The following is an 11921-nucleotide window of genomic DNA, read 5'->3' as shown; positions in this document are numbered from 1 at the left end:
TCTCACTCTTCATACCAGTAACCTGTAAACTGATTGTATGACATTCTATAGTAGTTGTGTATATCTGTCTGTCTCTTATATGTCATCATGATTTGTGTGCATGGGGAACTCATTTGAAACAAGCTCTGTGCTTTTATGAGTCTTCCAGTTTAGTAGACCTTGTATTGTGAATTTGTACTTCCATGTACTGTTGTTCTCATGTCCTACTAAATAAAGTACATCAATCAATCAATCAATCAATCTATTCTATTAATATGTTGGATGCACGTTCATTCTTTTCAGACTTTTAAACCCTCGATACTTGTTGCCCTCTACACCAAACGTCTTTATTCAAAATAGCAGATCTACTTCTGTGCTTGTAGATCTGCTACCCCCCCCCCCCCCCCCCCCCCCGCTACAGTATGTAGTAAGGAGCCCCTAAACCAGTTATGTCTGTAAAATGTACTCAGATAATTAAAGCATAATATAAAATCTCATGACTGAATTATTATTATTATCATTTGTGTGTCAGGACAAAAGTTCCCGAAAATGATTTCATGTTACAGTGTGACATTTGATTGAATATTTTTATCAACTAGATTATTATTAACAGTACAGGTAGTACTGGTCAAAGGTTATGCTAAAAGGATAACACAATGTTTCCATTGTGGTCCATTGTACTCAATTCATCAGTAATCTCGCCTCAAAGCAGGCTGCTATGGGCTGTAGTTCCAAACATTGGAACTTCCTCATTGAGATAGACAGAGCACTTCCTCATTCCATTCTTACATGGGAGTCAACGATAGTGTCATAACTCTCTTATATGGCTCTGGATCTCTCTGGTTCCACTACTATGGTTCCACTAGCTTTCTACGGTCCTATGAGCGTCATGACGTCATGACGTCATCCCCCCAGCGTGCAGCGCGTCTCTTCCTTGCTCTCCCTGGGTCTCAGGCAGTGTTGCCAAGTCTGCTTATTATAAGCGACTTGTTAACCAATGAAGACGTTGTGCGCTTGTAGATTGGCTATTTTCGACATATGACCTAAATATGTATATAGGTCATATCATAGGCTATGTGGCCTATAAGTCGCTTGTTTAGTTGTTATCATAGACCTACCTAAAGGAGTAAAGGAGTGTAAAGCCCTACTCACTCACTAAAGAAACACCTTCAGGAGGCTGTCAGAAAGTCATCATCGCATCGCGACGCGTTGTGAGCTTGTAAATCTGCTATTTTCAAACATTTTAGAACTTTTATTTTGGGTACTTTAAGTACATTTTGATGCCAATACTTTTATACTTTTACTCAAGTACATTTTTAATTCCGGACTTTTACTTGTAACAGTCAGAGTACTTCTACATTGCGGTATTGATACTTATACTTAAGTAAAACATTTGAGTACTCTTTCCACCATTGCATATTGTTCTGCAGAGTAGTGCTTATAGGTCTGTTTTTTAATGTCTCTATGAGTTAAGTACGTGAGGATCTCATTTGAAACATTTAGGCTTTTTAATCCTATTTAGTTGACCTTGCATTGTAAACCTAGCTGTAGAATACAACTTTTGGAGGATTAGATTGAAAAAGGAGGACGTTTTCAATCTAGTAGAGTTGTAGGGTTCACACCCCCATGGACACAGGGACTTTCTGCACTATGCCCCGTAGACACTCCAAACATGTACACATTGAAAATAAAGGCGCTTACCCCTAAGCACCAAATGTTAACTGTCTCTACGGGGTAGTAGTTTAATGTAATAATCCATATCTTTCAATAAAGAAGTGTTTTAATGCCGTCTGTGGCCGAACGCCATTTTTTCACCCTCGTTTACGTCCTGTTTAAATTGAGTGTAATTCCGGGTTTCACCAGATGCGCCCCTCGCTACCGCCCATTGGGAACTTCTGACAGAATCGGCCACAGACGGCATTAAAACACTTCTTTATTGAAAGATATGGATTATTACATTAAACTACTACCCCGTAGAGACAGTTAACATTTGGGGCGTGGGGGTAAGCACCTTTATTTTCAATGTGTACATGTTTGGAGTGTCTACGGCATTGGTTCTCAAAGTGGTACTTGAGGGAGTTCCAGGGGGTCCCCAGCTAAATGATGGACAGGAACCAAATAGACCCTTATGGGTCTGTAACTCTGAGAGTGTACAAATGGAACCAAATGGACCCGTCAGGGTCCATTTGGTTCCATTTGTACACTCTCAGAGTTAAATTAACATTGATTTTACAATATGAATTGGGGTCCCAGAGATAGAAATGCCATTAAATGGGGGTCTGTAGCCTCTATGCATGTCAAACTGGGGGTCTTTGAAATTAAAATGTTTGAGAATCACTGCTAGAGCCGTAAAAATCTTCTCTTATGGGGGTCCCTGGCATTAGGGTTGCCAACTTTCAGAAATGGAAAAACGGGACACATGCATGCGTCGGGGGTGCAAGCGCGCGATTTTTTTCGGGTCGCGCGCGGATTTGGGAGTTTTTTTATGATACTTTATTTCGGTTTTAGGGTTAGGGTTGTTAGGGTTATTTAATTATTTTGGAGCCAGCCCCCCAAACTCCTGAAATGCATAGAAATCTATGAAATCTAAATAAAAAATCTATGAAATTTATATTAATTATATTGAATTATTATATATTAATTATATTATTTATGTATTTATTAACTGTTAATCCATTATGAAGAATTCCGTTTTCCAGATGAGCATAACAACATAAGAGTTATTCTTTAAATGGGCACACTATTTAATGATATTGATTAATATATATAAGAGTTATTCTTTAAATGGGCACACTATTTAATGATATTGATTAATATATATAAGAGTTATTCTTTAAATGGGCACACTAATTAATTATATTGATTAATATATATAAGAGTTATTCTTTAAATGGGCACACTATTTAATGATATTGATTCATATATATAAGAGTTATTCTTTAAATGGGCACACTATTTAATTATATTGATTAATATATATAAGAGTTATTCTTTAAATGGGCACACTATTTAATTATATTGATTAATATATATTAAATACATGTTTATTTATTAGACTTTAAAAACACAACATTAATAAACAATCAACCATATTAGTCTACTGAAATAGCCTAGACTATGCCCACATCAGCAGCCAATATGTAGGCTGCCAGGGCAGGTAAATAGAAATACTAGATAGATAGACAGATAAATAATATGTAATAATATCCCATACAGAATCGATCTCAGGAGATGTTTCATTCATGAAGAACTGTGACACTTGTGCTTGGGTTCTTATATTTTTGGTATCTTGTTCTCCTGAGGCATGCTGTTTGTCTGATGTCAGCCAGTCCAGAAAACATACGCCGACATAGGCTACTTTAAAAAGTTTACAGTTTGCTTTGCTCCAAACATCTCCACTGAAGCTGTCTACAAGGCACAGCTCCGGCTCGCACAGAAGGTATCTTAGCAACGTGAAAGCGCTATTGTCATTGGTCGTGTTTTGAGTAATGAGCCAATGAGCTGCTGAGCACACTCCCAAACAATGGCATTATAGCCAGCGTTGCCAAGTCTGCTTATTTCCTGCAACTTGTGGACAAATTCTGCCTTGATTTTTCCTTGTTTTTGCCCTGTTTTTGTAGGTCGCCTGGCTCATTTCTCTCACTATACTTGGCAACACGGACTCACTGAGCTCCCACTCCCCCAGTAACACAGCAGAGAGACAGGGCAGCTCATAAATCGCCCTGACATTCAAATAAAAACAAATTGATTCCCCGACCTTAAATACGGGACAAAGTGCGTCCCGTATCAGTTCAATACGGAACGCGTCTTTTAGTTTTCAATTACGGGACGATTCCGTATTTTACGGGACGGTTGGCAACCCTACCTGGCATATATTTTCAAATGGGGGTCCGCGGGCTAGTAAGTGTCAATTTGGGGGTCCTTGACATGAAAAAGTTTGAGAACCACTGGTCTAGAGAGTATGTATTCTACAGCTCATTGTAACTGTACGTCCATCCATGTGCCTTTTCCTCTGCAAACTTCTAAATAAAGTAATCACTGAGTTAGACCTGGCTGCTTATTTCTCTCACAATCTGGCAACGCTGGTCTCAGGGTCAGCTGACGTCGTGTGTCACGTGACCCCGGCCTTACTTACTTCCGCATTAAGTTGTTTGTTTACATCTGTAGATGATCCTACACACAGATCTACTGGCTTCACACGACAACAGATCTAGCAGACCTCCTACAGCATGGCGACCACCATCAGCACCCAGAGGGGACAGGTACCTACGACGTCACAGTGACGTCATAACGATCATGTAATAATAAAATCATATAGATATGATGTAATATCATCATGCTAGCTGTTAGCATGGCTAGGCTAACGGTTAGCCCCCCAGAACAGCAGCAGATCTACAAGCTCACAGCGCTGTGAGCTTGTAGATCTGCCTGATCACTTCTTATTACACTGCTGGAGAGTAACTAAGTACATTTACTCAAGTACTAGTACTTATTCAGTTCAATTTTGAGCTCTTTTTTTTGTTTTCACTTCACTGGAGTATTTCCAATTTTCAGTACTTTTACTTTTACTCCACTACAATTATTTGAATACTTTAGTTACTAGTTACTTTGTAGATTTTTATTATTATTACAAATCATACATTATCCATTTCATCCCCTATATACATTTATATACATTTATATACATTTATATACATTTATTTTATATACATTTATATACATTTATATACATTTAGACCATTTCAAAATAATAGATCTACAAGCTCACAACGCGTCGCAATGGCCAGGGGTCCCGGACCCCCTGTAGTAACCCTGAGGACCCCCTGTAGTAACTCTGAGGACCCCCTGTAGTAACGTAACTCTGAGGACCCCCTGTAGTAACTCTGAGGACCCCCTAGGCCAGGGGCCCCTGAGGACCCCCTGTAGTAACTCTGTGGACCCCCTAGGCCAGGGGCCCCTGCTTGTATATTAGAGCAGATGACATCCAGCTGTGTAATAAATACCTGCCTGTCATTACATAACGATTATGTTTTGCATAATTGAATAATTATTTCCATGTTGAAAATGTTTCATATATCATTTTCAAACGTTTTCAAAAATAGTGGAAATAGCAGATCTACAAGTTCAAAACGTGTCACGACGTGATGCGTTTTGAGCTTGTAGATCTGCTATTTTCACTTTTCATATCCAGTACAAAGTTATGAAATGATGTAAGTTATGAGTCACATATGAGGCTCCTAAAGGTCCAACAGAAATGATCATTTCTATTCATAATGTTTAACCTCAGAAACACAATTAAATCCTTAACCCATTGAGACCTGGAACTGTGTCATTTTTAGATTTGAGCTAAAAAGCATTATTTTACACTTTGGGCTATTCAAAAATAGCATATGAGCTTGTAGATCTGCTATTTTTGAAAAATCGTGAAAATGTGTGCAAATCTTTGAATATATATATTTCTAAAGCGAACATTTTTAACTCAAATCTTTGCTTCTGGGGGGTCCCTGGAACAACATATTTTGATGGGGGTCCGCGGCTAAATATATATCATTTTGGTATCCTTGACATGAAAAAGATTGAGCACCACTGACATAGAAACATAGGTTTTTAAGAATACTGCTGAGATTTAGGAGACATGTAGAATTGGCTTCAGGTCTCAATGGGTTCAACGCAATTATTTGAGCGGCAATTAATCCTCAAATAAAATGTCATAATGTCTCTAAAAATGATGTTAATTATGATCCATAATTATGATATCTGGGATTTTATAATGGCATCATTTCTAGCACTTCAGTCTCGACAACCTTTTCTTTCCATTGATGTGTTTTTTTCTGATTCTAAACACAAACGCCTTATTTTATACTTTTAATGATGTTAAAACTAATTGTAGATCAACAAGCTCACCATGCATCACATCACAACACGTTGTGAGCTTGTACATCTGATATGTGTGCAGTTAAGTCACTGTGTGTGTGTGTGTGTGTGTGTGTGTGTGTGTGTGTGTGTGTGTGTGTGTGTGTGTGTGTGTGTGTGTGTCGCCTTGTTAAACTAATGGCTTAAAGTCATTTTTTGAGGAAAATGATATTTTTTTTAGTCAGCTCCTCATGACACTAACCACCTCTGGTAAAATGGCCTACATGTATCTCCTAATAGAAAAGGATCATGCTGTTCACTCACCTTTTAGTATAATGGCCTAACTCCCTAGTGTGTGACTTAGGCCAAAATAGGCCTTTTTTTGTGGCCTAAGTCACATGGTTTTGTGACTTAGGACAAATTATTTACTGATTTAGGCCATTTTGAAAACATTTTTGCTTTTTTTTGGGGCCTAAGTCAAATTTAATCCTATTTAAATCTCTTATGTTACATAACTGACCGACAGTGTTATTTCTATTTAAATTGTCATAATTTGTTATAAACATTTCGGGTGAAATTATTAAGAAAAATCATATAGTTTTGTTTTGGATCAGTTTTTTTTTTTTCCTGAAAAACTTGACTTAGGCCATTAGTTTAGCAAGGCCACGGTATATGAGTGTGTGTGAGATTTGTTCTCATATCTTTGTTACTTATACCTGTTGTTTCTGGACCACGATGTATTTATAGAGAGAGTTTTACAATTAGAAACATATTCAGGATTAGACATTTAGAGGTTAGGTTTAGAGCTGACCTGTGTGTTCAGGTTAGTTAGGATTAGAGCTGACCTGTGTGTTCAGGTTAGTTAGGATTAGAGCTGACCTGTGTGTTCAGGTTAGTTAGGTTTAGAGCTGACCTGTGTGTTCAGGTTAGTTAGGATTAGAGCTGACCTGTGTGTTCAGGTTAGTTAGGATTAGAGCACTGACCTGTGTGTTCAGGTTAGTTAGGTTTAGAGCTGACCTGTGTGTTCAGGTTAGTTAGGTTTAGAACTGACCTGTGTGTTCAGGTTAGTTAGGATTAGAGCTGACCTGTGTGTTCAGGTTAGTTAGGATTAGAGCACTGACCTGTGTGTTCAGGTTAGTTAGGTTTAGAACTGACCTGTGTGTTCAGGTTAGTTAGGATTAGAGCTGACCTGTGTGTTCAGGTTAGTTAGGATTAGAGCACTGACCTGTGTGTTCAGGTTAGTTAGGTTTAGAACTGACCTGTGTGTTCAGGTTAGTTAGGTTTAGAGCTGACCTGTGTGTTCAGGTTAGTTAGGTTTAGAACTGACCTGTGTGTTCAGGTTAGTTAGGTTTAGAGCTGACCTGTGTGTTCAGGTTAGTTAGGTTTAGAGCTGACCTGTGTGTTCAGGTTAGTTAGGATTAGAGCTGACCTGTGTGTTCAGGTTAGTTAGGTTTAGAGCTGACCTGTGTGTTCAGGTTAGTTAGGTTTAGAGCTGACCTGTGTGTTCAGGTTAGTTAGGTTTAGAGCTGACCTGTGTGTTCAGGTTAGTTAGGTTTAGAGCTGACCTGTGTGTTCAGGTTAGTTAGGATTAGAGCTGACCTGTGTGTTCAGGTTAGTTAGGTTTAGAGCTGACCTGTGTGTTCAGGTTAGTTAGGTTTAGAGCTGACCTGTGTGTTCAGGTTAGTTAGGTTTAGAGCTGACCTTAGCCCCTTTCGGGACCCTAATACCTTTTTTGTATTTGGGAAGGCGGTATCCAGGGTCCCTTATCGGTTAAAGCACTCTCTCTCGTACTCGCGGGTACCACTGTCTCGTCTCGGGCTAATAGCTCGTCGCTTAGAAGTTGCAGAGATTTCTCAAAGGTATCAAAAAGAGCAATAGTAGCGCGCGGTAAATCTGCATTAATGCGCTCGGATCGGCGATGCCATTTAACATTTTTAATAATTTAGTAAAACTTAAGCTCCTCTCTCACACTCTACTCCACTTCCCATGTCCCGCCTCCCCGCGTTGACTGACAAGCTGCGCGTCCTACGCATACCTCTATGGTCCTACGGTACTGCCTCTGATTGGCGAGCTCCTACATGCTTGCATGACAATCACAACGCGGGGAGGCGGGTGGTACCCGGAGCAGAGGTGATGATTGACAGGCAAAATATAGCGACACCCGCAGGCAAAGATTTCTTTTTTCATTGCAGTTGAAAATGCTTTAGAAATGTGAGAGAGAAACACCTGCAATGGCTCACTGGAGTGGAATTTTCAGTTATATGTATTTTCTGTGCGTCTCCTGCTGTGAGTTTGCACGTTAGCGTTAGCAGTGACATTGATATGTTAGCGTTAGCGTTAGCAGTGACATTGATATCTTAGCATTAGCGTTATCAGTGACATTGATATGTTAGCGTTAGCGTTAGCAGTGACATTGATATGTTAGCGTTAGCGTTAGCAGTGACATTGATATGTCGCATTAGCATTAGCAGTGACATTGATATGTTAGCGTTAGCAGTGACATTGATATGTCGCATTAGCATTAGCAGTGACATTGATATGTTAGCATTAGCGTTATCAGTGACATTGATATGTTAGCGTTAGCATTGACATTGATATGTCGCATTAGCGTTATCAGTGACATTGATATGTTAGCGTTAGCGTTAGCATTGACATTGATATGTTAGCGTTAGCATTGACATTGATATGTTAGCGTTAGCATTGACATTGATATGTTAGCGTTAGCGTTAGCAGTGACATTTATATGTTAGCGTTAGCATTGACATTGATATGTCGCATTAGCGTTAGCAGTGACATTGATATGTCGCATTAGCGTTAGCATTGACATTGATATGTTAGCGTTAGCGTTAGCATTTACATTGATGTGTCGCATTAGCGTTAGCAGTGACATTGATATGTTAGCGTTAGCGTTAGCATTGACATTGATATGTCGCATTAGCGTTAGCATTGACATTGATATGTTAGCGTTAGCGTTAGCATTGACATTGATATGTCGCATTAGCGTTAGCATTGACATTGATATGTCGCATTAGCGTTAGCAGTGACATTGATATGTTAGCGTTAGCGTTAGCATTGACATTGATATGTCGCATTAGCGTTAGCAGTGACATTGATATGTCGCATTAGCGTTAGCATTGACATTGATATGTTAGCGTTAGCGTTAGCATTTACATTGATGTGTCGCATTAGCGTTAGCAGTGACATTGATATGTTAGCGTTAGCGTTAGCATTGACATTGATATGTCGCATTAGCGTTAGCATTGACATTGATATGTTAGCGTTAGCGTTAGCATTGACATTGATATGTCGCATTAGCGTTAGCATTGACATTGATATGTCGCATTAGCGTTAGCAGTGACATTGATATGTTAGCGTTAGCGTTAGCATTGACATATGTCGCATTAGCGTTAGAAGTGACATTGATATGTTAGCGTTAGCGTTAGCATTGACATTGATATGTCGCATTAGCGTTAGCAGTGACATTGATATGTTAGCGTTAGCGTTAGCATTGACATTGATATGTCGCATTAGCGTTAGCATTGACATTGATATGTTAGCGTTAGCATTGACATTGATATGTCGCATTAGCGTTACCATTGACATTGATATGTCGCATTAGCGTTAACAGTGACATTGATATGTTAGCGTTAGCGTTAGCATTGACATTGATATATCGCATTAGCGTTAGCAGTGTCATTGATATGTTAGCGTTAGCGTTAGCATTGACATTGATATGTCGCATTAGCGTTAGCAGTGACATTGATATGTTAGCGTTACCAGAGACATTGATATGTTAGCGTTAGCGTTAGCGTTAGCATTGACATTGATATGTTAGCGTTAGCGTTAGCATTGACATTGATATGTCGCATTAGCGTTAGCAGTGTCATTGATATGTTAGCGTTAGCGTTAGCATTGACATTGATATGTCGCATTAGCGTTAGCAGTGACATTGATATGTTAGCGTTAGCGTTAGCAGAGACATTGATATGTTAGCGTTAGCGTTAGCATTGACATTGATATGTTAGCGTTAGCGTTAGCATTGACATTGATATGTCGCATTAGCGTTAGCAGTGACATTGATATGTCGCATTAGCGTTAGCATTGACATTGATATGTTAGCGTTAGCGTTAGCATTGACATTGATATGTCGCATTAGCGTTACCATTGACATTGATATGTCGCATTAGCGTTAACAGTGACATTGATATGTTAGCGTTAGCGTTAGCATTGACATTGATATGTCGCATTAGCGTTAGCAGTGTCATTGATATGTTAGCGTTAGCGTTAGCATTGACATTGATATGTCGCATTAGCGTTAGCAGTGACATTGATATGTTAGCGTTAGCGTTACCAGAGACATTGATATGTTAGCGTTAGCGTTAGCGTTAGCATTGACATTGATATGTTAGCGTTAGCGTTAGCATTGACATTGATATGGTCGCATTAGCGTTAGCAGTGACATTGATATGTCGCATTAGCGTTAGCATTGACATTGATATGTTAGCGTTAGCGTTAGCATTTACATTGATGTGTCGCATTAGCGTTAGCAGTGACATTGATATGTTAGCGTTAGCGTTAGCATTGACATTGATATGTCGCATTAACGTTAGCTTTGACATTGATATGTTAGCGTTAGCGTTAGCATTGACATTGATATGTCGCATTAGCGTTAGCATTGACATTGATATGTCGCATTAGCGTTAGCAGTGACATTGATATGTTAGCGTTAGCGTTAGCATTGACATTGATATGTCGCATTAGCGTTAGCAGTGACATTGATATGTCGCATTAGCGTTAGCATTGACATTGATATGTTAGCGTTAGCGTTAGCATTTACATTGATGTGTCGCATTAGCGTTAGCAGTGACATTGATATGTTAGCGTTAGCGTTAGCATTGACATTGATATGTCGCATTAGCGTTAGCATTGACATTGATATGTTAGCGTTAGCGTTAGCATTGACATTGATATGTCGCATTAGCGTTAGCATTGACATTGATATGTCGCATTAGCGTTAGCAGTGACATTGATATGTTAGCGTTAGCGTTAGCATTGACATTGATATGTCGCATTAGCGTTAGCAGTGACATTGATATGTTAGCGTTAGCGTTAGCATTGACATTGATATGTCGCATTAGCGTTAGCATTTACATTGATATGTCGCATTAGCGTTAGCATTTACATTGATGTGTCGCATTAGCGTTAGCAGTGACATTGATATGTTAGCGTTAGCGTTAGCATTGACATTGATATGTCGCATTAGCGTTAGCATTGACATTGATATGTTAGCGTTAGCGTTAGCATTGACATTGATATGTCGCATTAGCGTTACCATTGACATTGATATGTCGCATTAGCGTTAACAGTGACATTGATATGTTAGCGTTAGCGTTTGCATTGACATTGATATGTCGCATTAGCGTTAGCAGTGTCATTGATATGTTAGCGTTAGCGTTAGCATTGACATTGATATGTCGCATTAGCGTTAGCAGTGACATTGATATGTTAGTGTTAGCGTTACCAGAGACATTGATATGTTAGCGTTAGCGTTAGCATTGACATTGATATGTTAGCGTTAGCGTTAGCATTGACATTGATATGTCGCATTAGCGTTAGCATTGACATTGATATGTTAGCGTTAGCGTTAGCATTGACATTGATATGTCGCATTAGCGTTAGCAGTGACATTGATATGTTAGCGTTAGCGTTAGCATTGACATTGATATGTCGCGTTAGCGTTAGCAGTGACATTGATATGTTAGCGTTAGCGTTAGCATTGACATTGATATGTCGCGTTAGCGTTAGCAGTGACATTGATATGTTAGCGTTAGCATTGACATTGATATGTCGCGTTAGCGTTAGCAGTGACGTTGATATGTTGGCGTTAGCAGTGACATTGATATGTTAGCGTTAGCATTAGTAGTGACATAGCGTCAGCGTTAGCAGTGACGTTGATATGTTAGCGTTAGCAGTGACATTGATATGTTAGCGTTAGCATTAGTAGTGACATAGCGTTAGCGTTAGCAGTGACGTTGATATGCGCAGTTTGCTAAAAAAAATCCTCTGCGTCCCAGTTACATATTGTTATG

General features: G+C 39.2%; 1 protein-coding gene across 2 annotated transcripts in view; it reads left to right on the top strand.

Annotated features, from left to right (window-relative positions):
* Nucleotides 1–4114: 4114 nt before the first annotated feature.
* Nucleotides 4115–11921, top strand: part of tollip (toll interacting protein) — a 31178-nt gene continuing 23371 nt past the window's right edge. For both annotated transcript variants that reach the window (XM_084063080.1, XM_084063079.1), the window contains exon 1: nt 4115–4241. In XM_084063080.1, the coding sequence (XP_083919206.1) occupies nt 4209–4241 (33 nt within the window). In that variant the 5' untranslated portion in view covers nt 4115–4208. The remainder of the gene's footprint in view (nt 4242–11921) is intronic.

This window comes from Gymnoscopelus microlampas (assembly GCF_963454915.1).
Source record: "Gymnoscopelus microlampas genome assembly, chromosome: 1".
Classification (NCBI taxonomy): domain Eukaryota; kingdom Metazoa; phylum Chordata; class Actinopteri; order Myctophiformes; family Myctophidae; genus Gymnoscopelus; species Gymnoscopelus microlampas.
This window is presented reverse-complemented; position numbering and strand designations above follow the sequence as displayed.